At 38.8% G+C, this 27,527-nt stretch overlaps 2 protein-coding genes across 3 annotated transcripts in view; both read right to left on the bottom strand.

The window, feature by feature from the left end:
- LOC134658383 (protein pangolin, isoforms A/H/I/S) overlaps positions 1 to 27,527 on the bottom strand; it is a 227,915-nt gene that overhangs the window by 146,386 nt on the left and 54,002 nt on the right. For both annotated transcript variants that reach the window (XM_063514062.1, XM_063514061.1), the window contains exon 2: positions 4,829 to 5,126. In XM_063514062.1, the coding sequence (XP_063370132.1) occupies positions 4,829 to 4,996 (168 nt within the window). In that variant the 5' untranslated portion in view covers positions 4,997 to 5,126. The remainder of the gene's footprint in view (positions 1 to 4,828; positions 5,127 to 27,527) is intronic.
- Positions 15,663 to 20,507, bottom strand: LOC134658502 (uncharacterized). Its single transcript, XM_063514187.1, has 3 exons — positions 19,602 to 20,507; positions 16,174 to 16,416; positions 15,663 to 15,761 (listed from the first exon to the last, which is right to left on the bottom strand). Exons 1-3 carry the CDS (start codon positions 20,319 to 20,321, stop codon positions 15,663 to 15,665), a joined length of 1,062 nt encoding a protein of 353 aa, XP_063370257.1. The 5' UTR covers positions 20,322 to 20,507.

Here is a 27,527-nt window from a genome sequence, read left to right as displayed (position 1 = left end):
CATATTATCACTACTCACTACATAGTATAAAACAAAGTCGCTTCCCACTGTCTGTTTGTCCTATGTATGCTTAGATCTTTTAAACTACGCAACGGGTTTTGATGCAGTTTGTTTTAAATAGATAGAGTGATTCAAGAGGAAGGTTTACGAGTATGTATAATTAGTTAACCCGTGCGAAGCCGGGGCGGGTCGCTAGTACTAAATAAGACCCCTTAGACCTAGGAGGTATCTAAGCACTAGGAATAGCAGCGGAAACCGCGCAACCATTCACTCTAATGGCCGCAAAAAGATCGAAGCTGAAGTCTAGAAAAAGTCTAAAGCGTAAGCTAGACGCAATTTAGTTAGACGGGAACTTTTTGCTACGTAGTTAGCATTTAGCAAGGGTTTTGCTACGTAGTTAGCATTTAGCAAGGGTGCGTGTGAGCTTCGTGAAGTATTGTGATTTTATATTGTTTGTTTATATCACGTGATTGAATTTATTAGTAAACTATAGAGTTTAGAGTTTGGAGTTTAGGGATTATAATAGTATAATCCCTAATACTAATACATATTATAAATGCCATAGTACGAAAAATAATGAGCGAATAATATTTCCTGTATACTCGTACTTGCATTTAAAGTACCGTAAAAACATTCAAATAAATTGAAATGTTATTGATATTAATGCTGGTAGGTACTATTATCATTTTCAATATTAAAAAAACGTATCGAATTTACAACATCAAAAGGTAAAGATATATAAAAACGTACATAATCCAATATCCTTCGCAAAACCGACACGGATTCCAAGTGAAATTGCGGAAAATCAATTTCTCACACGAAATAAGAAATATTGAAGTTTTCAAAACAAACTAAACATGATGTATACTATACACGCGGCATTATAATCAGCCAATCAATACCAAGAAAGCGTAAATATTTCTATAAAATCGAAATATTCCAAAACATCGTATATCAATAATCATTTCAATGAACATACGACCTTTGGAACTTAATCGATCAAAACGGAAACCTTAATCGAAAAGAAATCGAAACTCAGAACGCACAATACCATTGTAATTGCATCACGTACGATAATCGTTGCTATTATGACATACAGCCAGAATTACACCTAAGTATAATCCAATATGCGCTTCTATCCTTGTCATTTTAGCTTTGAAAGTGAGACGGAATTCGCATTCGTAAATTCTTATAAACGCACGAAGCACTCGCCTCCAGGAGAATCATTGTATCACCGATTTCGTATACTTGGTACCATCGCTCACATTAGTCACATTGTTAACTGACCGTTCGTAAACCTTATTACAAAAGGCATAAGGTCCACCGATGGACAGTTAAGTGTTGCTGTTTGTACCTGGTTGAACCGATGGCCTTTGGTGCAATGAGAAAAGCATTCCAATCATATTTTCATTGCTTATCAATCACAGACGAATGCTGTGAACCAAGTTAACTGTAAACTGCGTTGCAACCTTTAAGATGGGAGTTCGCTCTTTTCTTAATACCTCGGCCAGACTATGCTCATCGCGCTGCTCCTCGGGCTGCCGGGATGTCCGGCCACACACTGGCCTTTTTTTTTACGTTGGGGAAATGCGTTTACGCATGCCACCTGGTCCGGGGGAACCAGGGGGGATGACGGACTAACCAGTGGAGGTCTACCGTCTAAAACCACCAACGAGTGCCGACTCCGCTCTAGATGGGGTACCGCAGGGTCGCTATAAGCATTCGACCACGTACGCCCCGGCGGATGGCCTGTAGGCCGTGGGCATTGGCCACACACTGCCCTACTCGCGGGATTAATCGCGGCGCTCCATACCGGTCCTTTGACTCGCGCCAAATTAGGGAGCGGTGGGCATGACGAGGAACATGCAGAGTAGCGCGGCCATACTAACGTCTCTGCCTACTTCCCATGCCATCTCGTCTAGTTTGTGGCCGGGGTTGGAGGTCGTATTGATGTGGGGTTGGATAATGGCCGGTAGCGAAAAAGCTGACCCACGCCGGATTACACAGTCGTCCACAAAATGACGACGGAAGACCGCCCCACAAGGATGGGGCGCGAATGGAAACAGTCTCCGAAGCAGGAATGCGGCAGAGACCTCTCACACCCTACTAAAAGGGAGGGTGTCGAATGACATTCATCATCATCGGATTGATGTAGGAGACAGTTCATTCCACAATTAATAGCTGTACAAAGGCAGGAAATTTTTGAAGAACCGCACAGTTGAGGACTTAACTTCATACTGGCTCACCCGAATGTTCGACTCGCCGACTTCAAGAAAGGTGAATCCTACCAGTCCGTAGGTGTCTCATGTTTACCTCGCCCACAGGTAGAACCATTGACAATAGCGTCGTTGTTTATTATAAGAAATACCTGAACGCAGGTAGATCTCATTGTGATCGCACCCCTATTTTCGGAAATACAATGAATAAGTAATTTATGTTCCTGCAACACAATATTCCGACATAAATTTAAGGAAGGTACCTGTTTTTTTTTTCGGAAACCTCAATCAGTGTTTTGGGTGACGTTTCGTTTCGGCTGTTGTGGTTGTTTTTGTTTGTTTTACGGATAATTTGGCATTTCGGATCTATACTGATGTGTATCTGTGTGTAGAAACTAATTGAGTTGTTGTTTTCCGATTACAGCCAAAGATGGTAATCTACAACGAATTGGTCGTAATGAGAACACTTACAAGACTTATTAATATGTATTATGCTCATGTTTTCAAGTTTCAACGCTATTAATTGACGTTTTTGTGAAGCATCGCTGACATTTTAATTATACAAAAGATCAACATCCCTTTTAAAATGTAAAAGAAGTTACCTTTCGGGTTCGCACCGTCACACCCAAAGCATACACAAATAAACATGTTGTATCATGGCATTTCAAAGTATGCGAAAAAATACAATACGTATAATTGTACTACAGTTCGAAAGTGTAAAAGCACACATAGCTCCAAATTCAAACTCGAATCATTCAGAAAACTCACGCACTACTCTTATAGCAATACAAATAAGTTCGTTTTTGCAATAAATTTTATTTTTAAAAGCGCATTAAGAATGATGGGGGTGTTTTATAGGAGGCAGACGGAATTCAGAGTAATCCTATTGAATCATTGTAGTGGCTCAAATACCGGGAACATGTACAAATAAAGACCTACCTGGGAAGCACCTGCTGTTCCTCTATTAAACAACCCAGTAGCAATCGATGACAATCAAACAACATTGAACCTTTAGTACATATGATAAGGGCTTGGAAATACGCAAAGTTAACGTGGTTTTGCTATACCAATAGGTTCTTTTTGGTCAGATTGTTCATAAATGTAAGCGCCGCGTGAATTTTCTTTTCTCCAATGTTTGTCCAGTAATTATAGATTTCAAGGAATGTCAGCAAGTGGAGCGAAGTATTTTTTTAATAGCCGGTGGTCTCACGGTTAAATGCGCAAGTGTATAATAAATTTACATACTTATCACCTAAGGTCAAGTCAGATAACTTGAAAAAAAAAAACAACTTGTAAACATGAGTTTCCTAATAGTAATTGATATAATTGGGTTAGATAATGTAGAGTAGAGAACTTAATGTTATGACAGTTTCGTAATGAGTTTCGTAATGTAATTGATAGTGACGTTAAAATTTAATTAAGTTCATATTGGCGCCAGAAAGGCGTCAAAACTTGATGTTCCGACCGATTATTACTAAATTAACCGGTAACTACAAAAAACGATTTTGGAAGTCTTATCATATCGCGTTTATCAAGATAACATTTGATGGTAGAACCGGTAGTTGATAGGATTTTTAGAGTTAGCGCCACTTGCACCATCCCACTAACCCAGGATTAACCGGTTAAACCGTTAACCCAGTGTCTAATTGTACTGGTAACCATGGTAACTCCATGTTTAACCGCTTAACCACGGGTTATTGAATGGTGCAAGTGGCCCTTAGGCTATCCTACCCCACCCATCAGGTATTGCACCCTATGGTGATTGCACCATTCCACTGACCCGGGGTTAACCGGTTAAACCTGGAGTTACCATGGTTACCAGTACAATTTGATACTGAGTTTACGGTTAACCAGCTTAGCCCCGGGTTAGTGGGATGTAAAGATGTTGTATTGTATGGACTTACCTCACTTTCAGTCCTATCGATTAAGCTAGATTTCTCCAGCAAGGTCCACCACGTTCCACCTCGGTGGCAAACAAGCATACAGACGGCGTGAAGGCGTGATGATAAGCGGTTACCGTTGCTTATCAACGCTTGTAACTCCAGGGATGTCCCACGCGTGTTACTGATGTTTGCCTTAACTTACTATCATGCTTCAATTCATATGTGTAGTCAAGCAACGCATAGTCAATTTTCAATGTCATTTGTTTCACGGCATGAACAATTAAGGGAAGAAAAGATGATAGTCCATTTTATAACATTAAAATATGAAACTTAAAAGACTGAAATAAAATAAAAACATTTAGAAAATAAAAAAAAACCTCAAATCTTTTCCCAGTGCCCAGCCCACTAATTGAAACTTGGATCTTTTCAAATCCAGAGATAATAGACATCTTTTACGTAAGCATGCTCCATCCTAGACCTTATCGGCACTTACCATCAGGTGAGAATGTGGTGCAAGCCTTCACTACATAGTACATATAAAACAAAGTCGTTTCCGTCTGTCTGTCCCTATTTGTATGCTAAGATCTTTGAAACTACGCAACGAATTTTGATGCGGTTTTTTTAATAGATAGAGTGATTTAAGAGGAAGGTTTATGTATAATTTGTTAACCCGTGCGAAGCCGGGGCAGGTCGCTAGTTATCCAATAAAAACAGACAGTGTCGACTCACCTCACTCTCAGTCCAGTCGATGAGGCTGGACTTCTCCTCCAGCAAGTTCTCGGAGCTTCGCTTCTCGTCCTCGCCGTCCCCCTCGTCCTTGAACACCTTCACCTCGTCCGTGGAGCCCAGGTCATCCCCCCCGGAGCTCGCGGCCGAACTCGAGTGCGCATGAGGCATTTTCAACACATCGCACTACCTATCATCCATTGTACGTCTATTTTAAAACTAATATGAGATCACAGATAACTTTTGTCAGGTTGAACTTAATCTAAGGTTGAGGCGTTCCGTTTGACTTGCAGAGTTATATCTGGAAAAGAGAAAAGGGATGTTAGTTTTTTGGCAACGTCGCATGTCGCTGGGGTTATAAACCTAGCCCGATTAAGATTTAAAAATTGTCCGCGAAAACCGAATTTCACAAATTGCGGGGATCGTTCTCTTTTACTCCAATGAAGGCGTAATTAGACTGACAGAGAAAGATGCCCGCAATTTGCTAACTTCGATTTTCGCGGTTATAGCCCTGATATGTGCATGCGTGAAAGTCGTGCGAGATCGTCAAGGTCGTACCGTAAACTAGTTCAAAAACATAACAGATTGTTAAATCTGAATCAGGCTCTTAGTCAATTAAATACGTTACGAAAAATAGAGATAAATGTAATTTAAACAGGGTATTATAATAATATTCTATTTTTACCATTTTAAGGTCTTGTTAGTGACAGAAATGGTTGGCCAGATTACGTACATATGTAGTTGTTGAGTCAAGAAGGCGAGTACATAAATAAACGTCATAATGATAAGAGGTAAGGTCAACGCCTTCGTAAAATGCAAGAACGTATAAAGATTGGTACGATTTGAACGTAGTTTCATATATGACAAATCAACGATTTCCGCATCATTTTAAACGAATACGGACGTAACAAAACGTATGTACGTATATAAAGTGTTAGTTTAAATCAACTACGATTTACTGCTAAAATTTACAGCAACAGACCCAGCTGTTTTGAGACAAAATGTTCCGATTTCATAATTATGGTGTCTAACGTGTATTTTTTTTTTTTTGTTTTCGTTTGTACTGATTGGTTTAAAACATACTGTTATTGTTGTTATAAGATAAGATAAATGTTAGATGTCTAACATTTATCTTGTCTTATAAACAAAGCTCTTGCGACAAATGTGTCTAATACAAACAACAAACTCAGTAGCATGTCATAAGTATCCACATATCAGGTTATGGTAAGCAAGGGTATCTAATGTCACACAAATATGTATGACAATGCTCTTGTAAATGACGGTATAAAATGCCAGTAAGTCTACTAAGGAAGTAGGTATTTATCGGGGGTAGGTATTGTGTTTCTATTTCATACGGTGTAAAAAAAGATGACTAGTTTTGCCCTTTTCCACAATTCTTCTGATTTTGCAAAAACAAGTATCAGTTGCAGTGATATCAAATTATTAATTACAAAACAAACGTAAGCGATATAATCGAATAAAGTAGAACATACTATTTTTTTTAACTACCTACAAAAAATCTGGGTTAACGTTCAATTGTATTTATGTTTGTATGTCTATTTCTTTGGCACGCCCTACAGTTCATACTGTTGGACAGATGATAACGTAAATATTAGGTTTTTTAAAAGAGTTTCAGTAGCAGGAGTCATATGAGAACATAATTGAGAACTCAATCCTTAGGTATTCCATTTTGAACCATATCACCAAGACTGAAGCTTAGATTTAAATTGAGTCGTGTTAGGAGTGGCTCAAGCCTCTGAATCGAGGTGGTGTTTTCTATTCCTAGGGTTTGAACCGATTTTGTTCGAAACCAGCATTAACATGTTTAAAAATATAGGTATGTTTATAAAGATTTTCTAATGATGACAAAGGATCTACTTTGTCTTTTAAGCACCTATTAATGAATCCATCGGATAAATTTCAAACGTCCATTGGACACATACACAACTTGACGATTGAATATTTGTTAAGTTATGCTTAATATATTTATATACGTTGCTGAGCCTATATGCACAACGTTTACATAAAAAATATAAAAATACTATAATCGTATTACCAAAACTTTTTGCGTTGTCCAATTTCCAGTTCCAAATATTTGTTTAGCAGAATCCGTTTCATCCAGATCCGTTTAATTAAAAACACGTGTAGTAAAAAACTGATTCAACAAGAGTTCAACGACCCGTATCAAATTTGAATAGAAGACTGCGTAAGCGACATATGATACGACATACAGTGCACTCGTTACTATGCTAGACCGAGGGACGGAAGTTAAATTAACTGTGTCACAGTTGAGCGTAATTAGTTCATACTCTCGAAGTTTAAGATACCGGGACGGGATGTTGGTAAATAAGCTTTGGTTGGTGTCCCATGAAATAGAAAGGGATTAGCGAGTTATCGTAAATGTTATTGCTTAATAAAATGTTTTCTTTTATAAAAATAATAACTCATTAATACTGTCAGCGTTTAACTATATTTCAACGTCTATGTTGTCTAATTTCTAGCTATTGCTTTATTGCCCACATCCCACATGCACAATTGCACATTGTCGTCGGTGGGCTCTTGCTTGTAATATGCAAAGGTAACTCTGGAAGCTTTGTTTTAAATATATATGCATAGGTCAATTTGAGTTCCGGTTGACAACTGAAGAACGATGTAGAACCGCGTAGGACAATTGTCGTTCGGCTCTCGCACTACACGCATTTGTCATAGTTGGTATGTCAGAGGTGTGAATACTGCATTTTGAATAATGACGGTGGAGGTATGCATGTCAATGATCTGCCCGGGGGATAGATGTGGCACTGTTGATATTTACGCCTATTAAATACCGGTTTTTAGGGTTCCGTACTCAAAGGGTAAAAACGGGACCCTATCACTAAGACTCCACTGTCCGTCCATCTGTCCATCCGTCCGTCCGTCCGTCCGTCTGTCACCAGACTGTATCTCACGAACCGTGATAGCTAGACAGTTGAAATTTTCACAGATGATGTATTTCTGTTGCCGCTATAACAACAAATACTAAAAACAGAATAAAATAAAGATTTAAGTGGGGCTCCCATACAACAAACGTGATTTTTGACTGAAGTTAAGCAACGTCGGGCGGGGTCAGTACTTGGATGGGTGACCGTTTTCTGCTTGTTTTTTTTTTGCTTGTTTTTTTTTTTGCTTATTTTGCTCTATTTTTTGTTGATGGTGCGGAACCCTCCGTGCGCGAGTCCGACTCGCACTTGGCCGGTATTTATTATATTATCCTTAAGATGAATAAAGAAAATATTTCTAAAGAATACATACTTGTTATTATTTGATATTTATAAGGTAATAATTACAATTAAATACTGAAGCGACTTTCTCTATTATTACTGTGACTGACATATTAAATTACTTGATGCCTAGTGGCATTAAGTCCGCCATTTGTAACTGTATATGATTTACTGTATGTCTAAATTTATACAATAAACTTTTTTTTTTTTTTTCATTTTCATTTTCATTTCATTGTCATATTATTTACTGTGTTTGAATTAATAAGATAAAATTTAAGTATACGGAATAAACAGGTTCAAATCTACCTAAAATAAATATGTAATACAGTTAAAATTAAAACTACTGGACATTACCTAATACAGTATAGCAAGGTAAATTACGAATACCAAATTAAATTGTTACCAGTACCAGTTAGACCAGAATGCAATAATACGAAACAAATATAAAAGTTTAGTTATTTTCATGCGCAAGATAACAAGGAATGATAATGTAAATATCAGTAGCTATAAAATTAACTGTTTAATTTGGGGTTTTCCGAAAAGCTGTCAATGTCACGTTTAATAAGTAACACATTTATATTTTGCATGATTATGTAATACATCCGGTTAATTTTATTACTAAGCGAAGCTGTACCATACGGTTTTTATCAGCCATATGAGGTACATAGTAGGTACTTAAACTTTAAACAAAAATACACTAGGGTATTAATAAAAAAAATTAAAAAATATTTAAATAAATGGTTAAATACGGCCAAAAGTGGAGCACTTAATTATATGTATGTAACACCTGTTTGTAACACTACCTGCTTTTCGACAAATAAATAAATTGAATTGAATTGAATATAGTATTGGGAGTTATTAAACTAAAGGTACAAATTGTACTAAGATGACAGCTGATGTTTTAACTACAGTAAAGCAATCGTTTTTGGTGCAAGCTTTTATCGCTGACTCAGCTCGATGGTACCATAATATTGCATTGCATTGTCATTGTCACCCGAGCACCCGACGTACATATGTATGCAACATTTCATCTCAATCGGAAATCGGGAAGTGGGTCAAATTTAGCATCCAAGATTTGACCCACACTAAAATAACATACCTACATACTAACAGGTCAAGTTAAATAAAGCCTGTAAAGAGTACGTATCTGAACGATTCTAGGTCTTCATCAATCGCGACAGATACATTATTCCGTTCCGTACTCCATACCCATGGCATGAATACACGAACGGTACATGGTCGTTTATACTGACACTGGGACACTTGTGCTTTAGATCAATCACGATGCCGATTTGCGAAACACGGCGCGTTACAAGTCATATGACTGTTGATTGGAGTACTGGTAATTCTGGTAGTGTGTATATTTTAGTATAGGGAATTTAGCCCAAAAATACGTTGACAATTTTTTTTCTTACTTAGGTACACGTCTTTCACAAAATGTCATCATAAATTTAAGGCTTCGTCACACAGGCGCGTTTTCCGGGCGGGGCGTGAGCGGCGCGTGAGCGTTTTATATGTAAAAGCGGCGCGCCCCGGTCACGTCCCGCCCGGAAAACGCGCCTGTGTGACGGAACCTTTAAGCTGCAATTATTTAACTGAAACAAAACTTAATAGGTATCTTTTAAATATTGGATTGGCTTTGATGTATAAAAACACAAATATTTGGTAAACTAATCAACAATTTGTATGTACAGTAAAAAAAATCTTTGTCAACATATTTTTGGGCCATCCTGTAGAAATTTGAAGTACTTCATTAATTTACCCATACTGTTTCATTAAAACAAACAATAATTATTTACCTCGTTGCTGATTACGTAAACAACGCTTTCTCATATTTAATTGTAATTACTTGGCGATCACTAAACTTTAGAGAAACACAATAACATTAAATCAGTTTTATTACTGAAGTAAGAACATGTAGTCACGTCCCACTACCTTGTTTGGCCTACTGAGGAAGTGTACAGACAAACATACACTTAATTTAAACCTTACTGTCAAGACAAAACACTGTGTAGGTACAAATCTGTGTAAGATGTTTGTAACGACTTAAGTAAATTTACGTTCGTAGCTTGGACTATAAATAGCCAACACACCCATCGTGAAGCAACCTAACCATGTTTATCGTTAGGTCAGAAGTTAGTGTCCATTACTGTTAACAAGTCTAGACTTAGACCTAGCATATAAAGGCACAGTATTTCAATTAAAGCCAAAAAAAAAGTTGTATATCTGTCTGTTACCTCTTCACGCATAAGATACTTATTTAGATGTTTGGTATGTAGCTAGTTTATTGAGATCAGGGAAAGGATATAGGGTAGTTTTTATCAATCATTATCATCATACCACGCAGACAAACTTCCGGGCAGAAGCTACTAGACCAGCGGTCGGCAACCTTTTAGCAGCCAAGGGCCACATATTAGTTAACGAAGTTGACGCGGGCCGTACTTTGTTAATATTTATGACTTTATCAGACATTGTCGTTTGTCAATATTACATACAAATAGCCAGGGAGGCTTGCGGGCCGCAAGTGACAGGTTCACGGGAATCACGGGCCGCAGGTTGCCGACCGCTGTACTAGACTATATCGATTTTGGACGATATAGAATTGGACGTACTGGGACTGCACATTCGGGGAATTGGACGTACAGCGACTGGACATTCGGGGAAATCGACATTCGAGGCCACAATCACTATATCATACATATCATATCATATAACATAAATAAGAAATCTAGTAATATTAAGGCTATTGTTAAAAAGGCACTGATAGAGATAAATGTAAAAAGACTCGGTAGCATGTAAAAATATTTAATGGTAATTCAATAATTTGATAGGGGTTGCTCCCCATATCCCTTAGTTCATATAATCTTAAAAACCGGCCAAGTGCGAGTCGGACTCGCGCACGGAGGGTTCCGCACCATCAACAAAAAATAGAGCAAAACAAGCAAAAAAACGGTCACCCATCCAAGTACTGACCCCGCCCGACGTTGCTTAACTTCGGTCAAAAATCACGTTTGTTGTATAGGAGCCCCACTTAAATCTTTATTTTATTCTGTTTTTAGTATGTATTTGTTGTTATAGCGGCAGCAGAAATACATCATCTGTGAAAATTTCAACTGTCTAGCTATCACGGTTCGTGAGATACAGCCTGGTGACAGACGGACGGACGGACGGACGGACGGACGGACGGACGGACAGCGGAGTCTTAGTAATAGGGTCCCGTTTTTAGTTTTACCCTTTGGGTACGGAACCCTAAAAATGTAAGATTAGTACTAAGTTAATTGTAATGTAATGTAATTCTATAGAAAAGTAAACAGTTTATTTTATTTTTTTTATACGCAATTAACTATCCAGGGTGAAATGGACAACCCGGGGTGGAGTGACGCTTAACCAACCACACCCCATCTCTCATGTAGGTTGCTTACTTAATTCCTTCAAAATTCCGAAAACCAATTCCACTAACAGCAAAAACAATAAACCTACACTTAAACTCCAAAACTTTAGTGTTAACGGTTTACTATTCTAAACTTTCCCAACCTCCTATCTGTTTCCAAACCCCCTTCCAATTTAAACTTAAACAACTAAATAATAGAGTCGAAATTCCAAATACAAAATTTTAAAACCTACGCGGATTTGAAGATGTCCAAGTTAAAGCACAATTCATAAATAGAATAGCGAAAGCAGTAAACAGTAACGTAAACTACAAATGGAATCTCCCGTTTCGTGCTGTTTCGAAAGGTCGTATCTCCATACGCGTTTCATACTGACATACGACGTTTTTTAGGTGAGCGCTCTGTAATATGATTTATATGATGCCTGGACGTGTATTATGTACATTTTACTGTCACGTAGAAATCTATTTAGATGGACCTAGTTGGTTTAATTTGATTTCATTTATGCATAAACTTCGCGGTTTTACATGCTTCTTGTTTGTTTATTATGACATTTCGATCTACAGGGGAACTGTAAAATTATACAGCATATATGTATACTACATGTGCGACAATTATGCATAAACTATGTACAGGTGTCTTTTTAAGTCATTCTTATTCAAATCATACGAAAATGTTTGCTATTTAGGATAAAATACAAGTTTATTTTGCAATTTATTTACTTCAACTATGTTGTGATACTTGTGACATACGCAGGAAATGCTAATTTTTATCACATAGCATTTTCTTCCAGAAATATAATACATACATACAGGTGTTTACTACCGACGAAGTATCAAGTTTTTTTAATGAGAAGTTCGGTTTACTCAAATGTATGTTATGAATACATACGGGTCATACACACTGCCCAGTTAACAGTAAATGCAATGCTTTTAAGTTCTTTAGCAGGGTAGCACATTTGTGACGTTCCACGATAAAAGGTACCTCATAGCGGTTGGCGCTTAGTCGCGTAGCACCGTTAATATCAGCTTAATTGCCAACCGCCATAAGGTCAATCAATCAATCTTTGGGTAATATGGCTCCATCGATACTGTCGATGATTTCGCCAACGTCAAAGTGGATCCCACGTGGGATCGAATTATTATTATTTTGATTATTTGTAATAAAATTCAGCCAGTGTACGGTATAAAAGTATAAAATTATGGCCTCTAGGGCTCTAGCCAGCCACGGTTAGAGGTAGAAATACCAAAATAAATGCTCTAGAGCACGACGTTGTTCGGTAAGTAGTTGGGTTCTCAGTTCTTGTAAGGCGATAGCTGGACTTTACAAGAACCCGCGTGGGCTACCCGGCGTTGACGCCAGAATGGTGGTTAAACGCGTTTCATGATTATTTTTTCATTATCTGCACACTTCCACATTAGTTTACTGCATAATACGCTATCAATATTACACTTTAAACAATATTAATAAGCAAAAACAAAGAAATGAATCACGAGGCGATGTTACCAAAATGGCGGTCGACGAATAACCCGCCATAAGGTCTACCTTTACCCGTGGAACGTCACATTTTTAGATTTTCACTTTTCGATTGGCGTCTGTCGAATAATATTTCCATCATGGCTACGGCCCCAGGGGCCCGTTTCTCAAAAGCTTGTAACTTGTAATACAAGCGGATGTCACTATTCGACAGCTTTTGTTAGAAAGGGACTTCCACTTGTACATAACTATTACAAGTTACAAGCTGTTGAGAAACGGGCCCCAGATCTTTCTACATACTTACTTTATGTGAGAATTCATAATTAATTATCCTCTATTGTAGACCAGTAAGTATAAACATGTGTCCAAATGAGTCAGTGATAAGACAACGATAACATAAATACGAGCCAACATGGAGACAATTTATGTTTAGATTAAGGTCAATACGGTTAACTGCGGCTGTGGGATAAGTGTAACAGGCAATGGCCTTGGACGTGTGACGTTCTACCATTAAAGGTACGTTATGGTGATTGGCGCTTACGCTATTAATTAACGACGCTACAATACTAATGCTAAGCGACATATGCGCCGAGCACGGTACCTTTAACATGGACCTAGAATATTACGGACGGACTGTCACCTAAGACAAACTGTGACACTGCAATGGCGGCCGGTTTGAATGTGTGCGTGTAGACGAGTGTTACCATGTAACACAAATTCTCCCCTAATGGTGAAACAATTATTTTTAATATCGTCCTAGTTTTTTTTTTAATTTAAAATAAAAAATTAGGACAGTTTTACGTTAGACAATAAAAAAGGTGTGTACGTATCTGATTTTATAGGTCTTGGAAATGCGCAATATTGCACAATTACTTTGTGCAAACATTATTTTCAATACCTAATGATATTTAGCATCGTACTGAAATCAGTTCGTCATGTTTTTTTAATTTATACATTTAACTTGAAACATATCTGGTTTTCAACAAAAAAATTATAATACATAACAAACAAACGTTAAGTATCGCTCCTTAGTATCGGGAAATTACCATACCGACCTAGTTTGAAATGCACAATCAATAATTTAACCATTTACCTAAATGATCTCTTAATAAATAATGATTTAATAAGAAGGGTATCAATTACAATACAATACAATACAATACAAATACTCTTTATTGCACACCTCATTACAGAAAACAATACGGATAATACAGGAAGAAGAGGTTAAACAACAGGCGGTCTTATCGCTAAAAAGCGATCTCTTCCAGACAACCTTTAGGTAGCGGAAATTAATAAATTTATGTCATGTCAGTAGGTGTTTCATATTCAATATAAGAATTTTAGCACAGAAAAACACAATACAAAAACAGTATAACACAAATAAAAATAAAATAAAATAAGATACATATACATACACATATACATACACAAATACATACATATATATATAAATATATGTGTAAATATGCCAGCTATAGGGAAAAGGAAACAGGTAAAAGTATTACGGAGCAGATAAAAAGTGAAGTTTAACGAGTCTCTTGAAATAATTAGGAGACTGGGCGCACCTTACGTCTGCAGGCAGAGAATTCCATAGTCGAACAGATTGGAAAGTGAAAGAATTAGTATAGAATTTAGACGAGGATGACGGGACAGAAAGAAGAAAATTCTGGGAGGACCTAACCGAACGGAGATAGCTGTAACGGTTTTTGAGATAGCGGGGAGTTGCGGGGTTAAAAAGAATGGAATACAGAAGTGACAAAACGTGGGAGTTACGACGTAGGCGAATAGGGAGCCACTTGAGCTGCGACCGGAAGTGGGAGACATGGTCATATTTGCGTAGCCCAAATATAAACCGAATGCAGACATTTTGGATACGCTCAAGCTTATTAAGTTGCTCCTCAGTGAGATCGAGATAAGCAACGTCAGCGTAATCCAGAATAGGGAGGAGAAGAGTTTGTGCGAGGGCAATTCTAGTAGGAATGGGAAGGAAGTTTCGTAATCTCCTGAGGGAAGCAACTGCCGCGAACATCTTCCTGCTGACTTCGCCCACCTGAGGACCCCACGATAAGGTCCTATCCATAATGATGCCAAGGTTTTTTACCTTCTGCGAGTAGGGAATTAAAACGCCATTAAAGTAAATAGGTGAGAGGTTGTTAAAGTCAATTCTGGGAAGCAGTTTTGGGCTACCTATTATAATAGTCTGTGTATTTGACGGATTAACTTTTAGGCCAAAACTGCGACTCCAATTTGAGATTTTGTCTAAGTCGCTATTCACTTTACGGATAGCAGACGTGAGTTCGCCAATAACGCCCTGTGAGTAAATCTGAAGATCGTCGGCATAAAGGTGATAATGTGAAGTTAGGTTAGAAGTAATTGAATTTATGAATATGGAGAACAACAAAGGAGACAGCACGCCGCCTTGCGGAACGCCTGCCAACGTGTTGGACCAAGAAGAAAGACAATCATCGACCTTTATGCGCTGCCGACGACCACTGAAGTAACTACGAAACCATCCGACTACCGCAGGAGATATATTAAGACAGCGTAGTGTTCCAAGGAGAACATCAAAATCAACGGTATTGAACGCGTTGCTAAAATCTAGCAGCGTTAACACCGTTAATTTTTGATCATTCATCCCCGCCCGGATGTCGTCAGTGATCTTCACGAGTGCAGTAGCCGTACTATGACCAGAACGGAAGCCAGACTGTAAGGGATTTAAAAGATCATGTGTGTTAAGGTACGAGGTAAGCTGTTGGTGAACGAGACGCTCAAGAACTTTGGACAGGAAAGGGAGAATTGAGATGGGACGGTAGTCTGAAAAAGAAGAAGGATTAGACGTTTTGGGTATGGGAACGATACAGGCGTCCTTCCAAAGTGAAGGAAAGGAGCTGGTGGAAACTGAATTGTTAAGAATAACGGAAATAACGGGAGTAAGTTGGTCAAGGAGAGGGAGGATCATTTTACGGCTAACACAATCGACTCCAACGGCATTAGACGCTATGGACAGTACGCTCTTCTTAATATCACTGTCGGTAAAAGGAGCAAGACAGAAAGGAGACGAGTCAGGAGTTGGAAGAGAAGAGAGGTATTTTAGAGTCTTAACTTTATCAGGGCCACTAAACTCAGCAGAAGTAGAGAAATGCTTGTTAAGCTGATTGAAGTTAGTATCCCTAGGACAGTTCTGTTGAGACTTTCCAACTCCTAGCGACTTAAGAAATTTCCAAACTTTCGCCGGGTCACCATTTTCAACAGACTGGTGGATATGGCGTCGCTGGGCATCGCGACAGATGGTACTACAGCGGTTACGTAGGGCATGGTAGCGAGCCTTGTTAGCATCAGTGGGGTACGACCTGTACCTAGATTTCGCAGAGTTCTTTTTCCCTAATAGTGCCTTGATTTCCTCAGTAAGCCAAGGAGCAGGAAGATGCTTCACCTTAATCGAGCGGACTGGGGCGTGCTCGTCATAGAGCTGGGTCAATAAGGAATTAAAACGTGACACCTGGTCATCAACAGAAGCAGCTCTAGAGACAACATCCCAGTCAATTGCTGATGCGCTTTCACGAAGCTTAGCTACATCCATCCTACCAAAATTGCGTTGGAGAAGTACTTTAGCTTTAGGCTTAGGAGGTCTTACTTTATAAGATAGGAAAAGAAGGTCATGATATGAGAAAGCATCAGCAGGATGCTGGCCATGCTTGGCGACATGAGAAACCGAGGACGTGAGAGTAAGGTCAAGAAGAGACGGAGTACAATTTGGAAAGTGGTGCGTAGGGCCAGAAGGGAGGATATTCAATTTACAGGCATGTGCCAGAGATTTAAGAGACCGCGACCGATGGTCGTCTCTGCGGAGGCAGGTATTAAAATCCCCCATTATAATGTGGTGGTCATAAGATGGCATGAGATCTTCAATAAGTTTTTCAAGAGAAGCGAAATAATTAATAGTAAGTGACGGGGAGTAGAACACCCCAAGGAGAAGCTTCGTATGGGAGACAGAGATGTCTAGAAAAAGATACTCAGCGGTGTCTGAGGAAGGAGAGTGTGCCGACGTGACTATAATGGAAAAGGGGATGTGAGAACGTAGATAGATGGCAACTCCACCGCCACCTCTGCCCAAGCGATCGTGACGTATCAGGTGGAAACCAGGCAAAGAAAAAGAGGTGGAAGGCAGACAGGGTTTAAGCCAGGATTCCGAAACTAGTACCGCATGAATATTTTTTAAGTCAAACGTCGCGATCAAGTCACTGTAGTGCGCAGGAATGCTTTGCGCATTAATGTGTACAATATTAAAATTTTTACTAACGTCACTGAATTCCGAGCTAAGTAAATCATGGAGTGATGGTGGCAAGCTCTTAAAACTGTCGTCAGTAACACTTTCACCTGAAGAGAATGACACGAAATTATCAAGATCAGAGGCACTGCTATGGCTGGACATAGATAAACAAAACAAATAAATATATATTTAATATCGATAAATAACACGTAATAAGACAAAAATATGAACTAATAAAAAAATATATATATAAAAGCAAAGTTAAGGCACTAACGCTACCTGCCAGTATACTAGAAAAACAAAAATAAAGTTACAATAATTTTATCTAACTTGACAGCGTATTCGATATATAGGAAAAACAAAACGCAATTTAGTACTGTGGCAACACTGATCGGGTACGTCAAAAGTGACAGCAAGCTAGAAAACATCAAATGAAACATTTTAAATGAAAAAGAAAGAAGGTAGAATATAACATGTTACAGTGATTTTACACGACTAAATATGAACTAACAAAAAAACAGAATTCTAATACGCCCAAAGTCAAGAGTTCGCATCGCACCGAACAGTATAAAGTAGCAAGACAATCGGTTTGTTATGATCGGGACTTGGAGACTCCACGCCTGGACCTCTTATTCGACTCTTGCTTTCCTTGGGGAGCTTCAAAAGTCAAAAATATCTTTATTCATGTAGGCCTAGCAACAAGCACTTATGAATCGTAACATACTTATAAATTATCTTAAGCTAATTATCAGAGCAATTTATTGATGTTATTATTCCATAATAATATTGGATTATTATACAAATCAAATTTAACACAAATATAAGAATTTCACAAAAGGATCGTCAAACATGAAAAAAAATTGTATAAAAAATACTAGTCTAGAATGTTTCTAGAATAAAATCTAAATGTCAAATAAATAAATAAAAAACACAAAAGAAGTAAAAACATCGGAATATTCGGAATATCAATTTCCTCATCATTAATCAAATATACCTAATATATAAATAATCATTTCGAATAACAATTAATCCCACGTTGTTTTATCATTCATGTAGTCTTGTGTGGTATAATACGCTTTAGATATAAGTTTACGCTTTACATAATTCTTAAATTTATTAATAGATAATTCAGTAATATGGTTTGGAAGTTTATTATAAAATCTCACACAATTACCCATGAATGATTTTTTAATTTTATGGAGCCGAGTGAAGGGCACTGCGAGCTTATGTTTATTTCTAGTATTAATATTATGAATTTCACAATTTTTTCTAAAATTTACAATATTTTTATGTACATACAGAATATTCTCATAAATGTATTGACAGTGCACTGTCATTATGTCAATTTCCTTAAATTTATCTCTAAGTGAGTCTCTATGGTTCATTTTGTATATTGCTCGAATAGCCCTCTTCTGCAGAACAAAAATGGTATTTATCTCTGAAGCACCACCCCATAGTAAAATACCATATGCCATAATGCTATGGAAGTAACTAAAATATACTAATCGAGCTGTTTTCACATCAGTTAACTGACGGATTTTGCTCACTGCAAAAGCTGCAGAACTCAGTCTATTCGAAAGAGTAGCAATATGGGGACCCCACTGGAGTTTAGAATCTAAAGTTATACCAAGAAAAACTGTACTATCAACTAATTCCAATTCCTCATCCTTCACAATGACACTTGTTTGCACATGCCTAACGTTACTACTAGTGACAAACTTAATACATTTAGTCTTTTTCTCATTTAACAATAAATGATTAACATTGAACCAATTTACTACTTTTGAAATAGCATCGTTTACATCATTGTAAGCTTGTTGCTGTCGTTTGACTTTGAAAATAAGTGAGGTGTCGTCTGCAAACAACACTATATCATGGTGGGTCTTTACAAGGAATGGCAAGTCATTTATGTAGATAAGGAACAGGAAAGGCCCCAATATTGACCCCTGCGGTACACCCATAGAGACCAATGACCCCGGTGATCGCTGTCCACTCACATCGACCCTTTGTATTCTACCATTTAAGTAGGACTTAAGTAAATTCAGTGCCGATCCTCTAACTCCATAATAATTAAGTTTCCTGATTAATGTTTCATGACAAATGCAGTCGAAGGCCTTAGACAAATCACAGAAGATACCTAAAGCATCTCGTGACTCCTCCCAGGCATCGAAAATATGCTTAATTAGCTCAACACCAGCATCGGTTGTTGAGCGACCCCGCGTAAAACCAAACTGCTTATTATGCATTAAATTATTAACGTTAAAATGTCGTACTAATTGAGAAAGAACTAATTTTTCAAAAATCTTGCTAAATGTTGGTAGCACAGATATCGGTCTAAAGTTAGTGGGGTCAGAGCTGCTACCAGATTTAAATAAAGGAGTTACTTCCTTATTAATCGGGGCCGGACATGGTGCCACGGACGGTCCCGCAGGCGCAGCTACATCAGCGGACGGCGTAGTCGGAAGCGACTTGACTTCAGCAATGGAATTTGCACGACGCTTCACCCCATCCTTCCCGAGGATATACACGTCACCGTTCCACGTCCAGCAGCTGCGGACGCCAAAGCGTTCGCGGGCCTCCATAAACGCAGCGTGACGCGGCTTAGTTAAAAACTCACCCAGCGTCACCCCGGAGCCCTTAAGTTCAACCTTATTGAACCACACGTCGTCTCGGATTGCGGTGTCTTTGAACTCAACAAGAACAACGCGAGGTTTCTTGTCACGGCCGCTGCGCCCGCCCAAACGACGGCTTCGTTTGATATCTACAGCGGCTAAGCCATCACGGGCGGCCTGAAGTGCATTGACCACGAGAACCGCTGTATCTTCAGACTCTGCCTCTGCGATACCATGCACCAGCAGCATGCTGCGGCGGGAGCGCGTCTCGATTTGATCCACCTGGCGGGTCACAAGATCCACTTGCTTTTGAAGCGACTCGAGAGCTTTCAATACAAACTCCTTGAAGACGGCGAAGCTGGATGACACTGAAGCCACTGAAGGATTGGCTGGGTCTGCTTTGCTGAGGCTTGTTTGAAATTCAGCCATCTGCTGCTTAAATTGGTCCACCAAGCCTGACACGGAATCTTTGATAGAAGCTGCTTCAGCCATTGTTTGTGTCAAAAAAAATTATTTGAGTTAAAAAGTGTAACTTTCCGGAAATGAACAAGGAAATGACTGGTAGGTGATTAGCACTAATAATACATAGATTTAATTTACTTTTACTTGCCAAAAGTTGTTAATATATATTTTTAAATAATAAATGTTGTGCACAAGATGTTGCTCAGTTTTATTCACCTACCCTACTTTCGGGAAATTACCCTATTCATGTTACTGGTCACACTCCTGTTTTGCAGTTTGATAATTTCTAAACAACAAATTATCGTGATTTTACGTAGTAATTGATAAACTTAAGTATGAAAGTTATTCCGTGACTTTTTTTCTTTCGATCGGTACAATTCTAGCAGGATTTAACTACGCATGCCGGCATATTTTATATTTTTCTTCGACATGTTTACGTCAATGACGTTTCGATTCGTCTGACGGCAAACTGGTGGATGTGGGCTGTCAATGTGTGTGTATCACGCGTAAATACTTAGAAACTGGTGGATGTTGGAATCACAGCTGTGTTGTAAGCGAAACTCTGTCCGTAATATTATAGGTTCATGCCTTTAACAGTGAAATGTCACATATGAACTTGTGTTTGACACAAGTGGCACTTCAATTTGTACTACTCAAAAACCAACAACAGATTATTTACAATATCGTTCAACTGTTAACCTATCAATACCCATTTAACTTTTAAACGTTCGTCAAATTTCTTAGACATTCCCATATTATAACCAATTGTATTCACCAAAGACAGAAAACACGTGTCGGATTTGTTCCCAAAAATTCGTCACATACCTACCCTAATGTTAAACACGCTAATTTCAACCTTACTGCATTGTTTTAAAGTCCACTGGTGTTTGGCATTTGTAGAGAAACCGGTAGCACATGTAGGGGTGTCAGGTTACGGGTCACGTCTAGGGTGACATTGCAAACGATTGCAGAGCGCAGGTATCTCGTAAAACCAGTATAATTTCTCTACAATTACGCATAGTTGCGATGGAACGCAATACACTGGTTTTCTTAAGGCTCCTCTACACGATGGGCCAGCGCCGGCCACTCCAAGGCTATCTCATTCTACCGCATGGCTGCGTCCCTTGGAATGGCCGGCGCTGGCCCATCGTGTAGAGGAGCCATTAAACATTTGACCGACCAGCGCTCGCCAAACGTTTGGAATACGCTGCCTGAAGATTCCCGTAGTAAAAAGTCTGAATTACAAACACCGTCCATGGCAATTAGAACCTAATTCATGTACAAATAAGGTCACTAATTGCAAGCTGCCGTTAACTGTTGTTATAGACGTGAAGCTCAACTCAAGTTCGGTGTCGCCATGTTTTGTCTAACGTAGTTTAGGAACAAAATGTTTGATGTTACATATTTGAGGAATGAACAATCCCATACCTAAAAATATAATGCCATATTGTTATTTATACTTTTAAAAAATCTGAAATCAAATATGAAACAAGCAGCTTTATCTTCATGGTTTCTTTATCAAATATAATTACATTTTGACGTAACGGTCATTTTATTGTAAGTCCTTTACGTCATTCGATTTAAGAATCGTACGAGAGTTACTTAGACCTGAGCCCGTACCATGAGTCACTGACAGTGTCAAAACTGACATATACGCTATCGAGAACGTAATTTACATTATATACATCTCGTTCGCACTAATATGCGAGTACGAGCGAGATGTATAGAAAGTAAATCACGTTCTCGATGGCGTTTATGTCAGTGCCAAACTGATGGTAGCCGTACTGAATACTGCTAGAATCGGCGTATCGTTCCGTATAAAAAGGGACTAGCTTTAGTTAGAGCGATAGCCCGATATTATTAATTAATTACATCGCCTTTTAATTATTACATGATTAACGATGTCGTAACTACCCAGTGCCCCCTTTAGGTGTATACACAGTACAATAGGACGACACATGTCCCAATGAAAGTATTTTCACGTTGTGATGAAAAAATACACCTGCCTAAGTCGTAAACAGTGTAATTTTGCTTAATTAAAAGGGTGTAAGTGTCTTTTGCAATTGCCAATTATATCTAGGTGGCTAAGAGTGTAAAGACAACTAAAAAGGCCTTAGATCTGGAATAATAAAGATTTTACAGCTTATAATAAAGTGGAATTTAATTTTAATGGATATTAAATGGCCTAAAATATTATTTTAATTACAAATGTAATTTACAATACTAAAAAGCAAAGGAGAACTGGTATGTCGCGGGGTAGGAAAGCAAACAACCGTACTGCTCTGTAGCTAGTTTATTACTGGTTTGACGGGGTTCATGCGCTTACATATATTCCATCCCTCCACCATTAATTCGGAAACCTAGAACCAATACAAAAGTATTTATAGTACCTACAAATAACACATAATAGGTAACACTTAAAAATAACTAATATGTATAATAAATAGTTAAAAGAACGGCTTATAATTAACAATCTTTTTGGGTCTTTTGGAACGCCCCACCGGCTCATCCATATCATCTACCCTTGCGGGGAGGACGTCCTGTTCAAAATCCGTAACTACGTCACCCCCTTCGCAGGCTTCAGCCCACTCCTCATCCTCCGCTTGAAAATTACTACTACCCTGACCTTCAGAATCTTCTGAAGTCTGCATTATTTCTGGCAACGGCGGAGGAGATAAGTGTGGTGAAACATCGGCCGAGCCCGCTGCGACCACCGACGCTGGCGCCGCCGCCGGGGGGTCGACCGCGGCCGCAGCTGGGACTTGGGCTGCCCCGATCGTGCCCGTTGGACTGTCTATAACTGCGTGTGGGCTTGGCGGTTCATATGGTACGGTTTGATCCTGATCACTATGTGGAGGAGTATATTTACGAATTTGGTCTATATGCCTATTACATTTTTCCTGGAATTCTGTAAACATAACCTCGTACATTCTGTTACCTTTAATTTTAACAATTGTTCCTATCTTCCAAATACTTTTTTTAGCCGTGAACCACCTAGCCCATACGGTTTCTCCTACCTGAAAACGCCGACACGGCCTTTTTAATTCATGGTCTATAGTACCGTTGTCAGCGACCTTATTTTGCGGTAACACAAGGTCCAATCTAGACCGTAAATTTCTCCCAATCATTAAATGAGCCGGTGTTTGACCCGTTACACAATGAATGGTATTTCTATAGTCAAACAGAGAACCCAGCAATTTTTCTTGTATGGCGTAATGACTTGCACCCATCATACTTTGCAATACACATTTAAGCATTTTTTTACAAGTCTTTACAGAGTTCTCCGCTTGACCATTACTACATGGATGATAAATCGGGGACGTTATATAATCTATACCATTTACTTTACAAAACATTTTAAATTCCGTTGAACAGATTTTTACATCATTATCCGATACAATTGCCTTCGGTATGCCGAATATTGAAAATAGATGTTTAAGTTTTAATATGAGGGCACCGGTCGAAGTACCTTTGTCCATGTAAATACATTCCAGCCATTTAGAAAAAGCATCAACCACGATCAAATAATCCTTTTGCTCAAAAGACATATAATCAATATGTATGCGGTGCCACGGGCCAGGCGGGCGCGGCCAGGGCGCGGGCGGGGCGCGCGGGGGCGCGGGCTGTACGGCGGCGCACGCGCTGCATGCGCCGACCCAGCGCTCGATGTCGCCGTCGATCCCGGGCCACCACATCCTACCGCGAGCTGCGTTTTTTGTTTTTACGATCCCAAAATGTGATGAATGTAATGCATTTAACATTGATTCTCGAAAAACGCCAGGAATTACTAATGCTCGTGAAGTTGACCACCCCATATCGTTTGCCCGCAAATGGCATATCTATATCGTTAGTTCATCGTTAGTTCACGTTTGTTCAGTAGGTAAAATCGTAAGGACCCGATTCCAACATCGATTTTTTTTAAAAACAAAATGGGGGTGGCTGTCTTCACGCTAGCCACCCCATACCACTTTTTGCAAGTTTTTTTGGTCTAGATAGCAAGATATTCGTTAGTTCATGATTGTTCAGGCATTGGAATCGTTTGGACCCGATTCCTTCATTTTTTTTATTTTTTTTTAAAGTGGGGTGGCTGTCTTCACGCTAACCACCCCACCCCGAAATCAGTCAAACTAACTATGTGAAGTCATCGGGCGACGTTAGTTCACGTTTGTTCAGCCATTAAAATCGTTAGGATCTCATTAGATTTGCTATAAAAAAATAAAATCGAAAAATTCATATATATGGGCCAGCCGAGGCAAGTAATGTGTCTAAGTCGACGGCTGAAAAAAATAGTCAGAATCGGGTCCTTACGATGCCACTTGCAGAACGATGTCAGGAGACCATGCTTATTCGAGATAGATAGGTCATTTGCGGGCGATCAAAAGAGATTTTCCGGAAAAAAATAAAACTGGAAAATCGGAATAACTCAACTTATGCTCCTAAGTCGACGGCTGAAAAAAATAGTCAGAATCGGGTCCTTACGATGCCACTTGCAGAACGATGCCAGCAGACCATACTGATTCAAGATTGATAGGTCATTTGCGGGCATTCTAAACAGATTCACCGGAAAAAAATAAAATTTAAAAATCTGAATTACTCAACTTATGCTCCTAAGTCGACGGCTGAAAAAAATAGTCAGAATCGGGTCCTTACGATGCCACTTGCAGGACTACGTCAGAAGACCATGCTTATTCGAGATAGATAGGTCATTTGCGGGCGATCAAAAGAGATTTTACGGAAAAAAATAAAACTGGAAAATCGGAATAACTCAACTTATGCTCCTAAGTCGACGGCTGAAAAAAATAGTCAGAATCGGGTCCTTACGATGCCACTTGCAGAACGATGCCAGCCAGTGTTGCCAGATCGTACCTTTTAGTACGGTTTTCCGTACTATTTTGGACCCTTGCGTACCTTTTTTGTTAGCAGCGTACATCGTACTAAAACCGTACCTTTTGATGTACGATTGTTTATCAACTTTTTTTTTCGTTGTATTCAGGATGGTTTGTTCAGGGCAAAATATCTAATCTGACAACAATAGCCACCATAAAAAAGTACCATGTACTATAGAAAATACACGTTTCTTTAGTTGCAGTCGGCAGTTGTGTCTTTCTTACCTGTGCTTTGCTAATAGTAATAGTAATATCGTTTATTGCAAACCATGTTAAGCATGGTACAATAGAATAGATGTTACAATGGAAATAGATGACATGGCACCCTGGTAGGGTATTGGCAATTATCCATAAAACTACATTAAATAATTTATGTGTAATATTATTAATATTGCTTTGTGATTGCTTCTAATGCAGTGCAGTTGCTCGAAGAATAATAAAAACGCTAAAAGAAGTTAAAAAAATTATAAAGAATTTGTTCTCGGGCCGTCAGGTACCTAAGTCATGTCATGTCCATAAATCCTACTTGTTTATCTTACCAATCTTATTCACATGCATTTCTTTTTAATTTATATATGTACATTTGCATATCCAGTAGAAAGTTACTTAGTCATCTGAGTGTATTTCGTTTTATTTGGCATTATTATCCAGATAGTCAAAATTCAGCCGGCCATTTGTAGCCCGTCAAACAACTTAGTCAGTATAAAATGGCGCGAAATTTAAGTTTTCTATTGGACCATAACCCTTCGCACCATTTTTTTTTTAAATTTGCCGCTTTTTTCAACTGACGGAAATGGCTTGACAAATTTTATTTTTCATGTACCTATCTATATCAATGCAAACAAAATTGGTTAACTATAGCTGGTCAACCAAATCTTGTCAGTAAAAAAAGGCGCGAAATTCAAATTTTCTATGGGACGATATCCCTTCACGCCTAAATTTTTCAAATTTGCCGCTTTTTTCTACTGACAAGATCTGGTTGACCAAGTATATGACGTGTACACTACACTTATAGTTGGTCAAATCAATTTGTCAGTCAGTAACAATCAGGAAAACTATACTCATGTCTCATCCACCCACCATACCCCCACCCACACACCCACATATAAATATTGTTTCTGTAAGAAAATTATACTAATAAAAAAAACCGTACTTTTTTTATCAAAATCGTACCTTTTTTGACGTACGACCGTACATAAGCTGGAAGCGCTCTGGCAACACTGATGCCAGCAGACCATGCTTATTCAAGACACATAGTTCATTCAAGACAAATAGTCCGAATCGGGTCCTTACGACGCCACTTGCAGGACGACGTCAGAAGACTATACTGATTCAAGATGGATAGGTCATTTGCGGGCGTTCAAAACAGATTTTCTAGAAAAAAATAAAACTTAAATATTAGAATAATTCAACTTATGCTCCTAAGTCGACGGCTGACAAAAATAGTCAGAATCGGGTCCTTACGACGCCACTTGCAGAACGTTGTCAGCAAACCATGCTTATTCGAGATAGATAGGTCATTTGCGGGCGTTCGAAACAGATTCACCGAAAAAAAATAAAACTTGTAAATCTGAATAACTCAACTTATGCTCCTAAGTCGACGGCTGAAAAAAAAGTCAGAATCGGGTCCTTACGATGCCACTTGCAGAAAGATGTCAGCAGACCATGCTTATTCGAGATAGATAGGTCATTTGCGAGCGTTCGAAACAGATTTACCGGAAAAAAATAAAATTTGAGAATCTGAATTACTCAACTTATGCTCCCTAAGTCGACGGCTAAAAAAAATAGTCCGAATCGGGTCCTTACGAAGCCACTTGCAGGACGATGTCAGAAGACCATGCCTATTCGAGACAGATAGGCCATTTGCGGGCGTTCTAAATAGATTCACCGGAAAAAAATAAAACTTGAAAATCTGAATAACTCAACTTAGCTGCTCCTAAGTCGACGGCTGAAAAAAATAGTCAGAATCGGGTCCTTACGATGCCACTTGCAGGACGATGTCAGAAAACCATGCTTATTCGAGATAGATAGGTCATTTGCTGGCGATCAAAAGAGATTTTCCGGAAAAAAATAAAACTGGAAAATCTGAATAACTCAACTTATGCTCCTAAGGCGACGGCTGAAAAAAATAGTCCGAATCGGGTCCATACAATGCCACTTGCAGGACGATGTCAGAAAACCATACTGATTCAAGATAAATAGGTCATTTGCGGGCTTTCGAAATAGATTCACCGGAATAAAATAAAACTTGAAAATATGAATTACTCAACTTATCCTCCTAAGCCGACGGCTGAAAAAAATAGTCAGAATCGGGTCCTTACGATGCCACTTGCAGGACTATGTCAGAAGA

The sequence above is a fragment of the Cydia amplana genome, chromosome 22, assembly GCF_948474715.1.
Source record: "Cydia amplana chromosome 22, ilCydAmpl1.1, whole genome shotgun sequence".
Lineage (NCBI taxonomy): Eukaryota > Metazoa > Arthropoda > Insecta > Lepidoptera > Tortricidae > Cydia > Cydia amplana.
The sequence above is the reverse complement of the archived record's forward strand: the minus strand, read 5'-3'. Positions and strand labels throughout refer to the sequence as shown.

Coding starts and splice junctions, on each gene's coding strand:
- LOC134658502 (XM_063514187.1), bottom strand. CDS start 20,321: ATGGCTGAAGCAGCTTCTATCAAAGATTCCGTGTCAGGCTTGGTGGAC. Junction 16,417..19,601: donor CGGCCCCGATTAATAAGGAA/GTAACTCCTTTA, acceptor TTATTGACCCAG/CTCTATGACGAGCACGCCCC. Junction 15,762..16,173: donor AAAATGGTGACCCGGCGAAA/GTTTGGAAATTT, acceptor CTTCTTTTTCAG/ACTACCGTCCCATCTCAATT.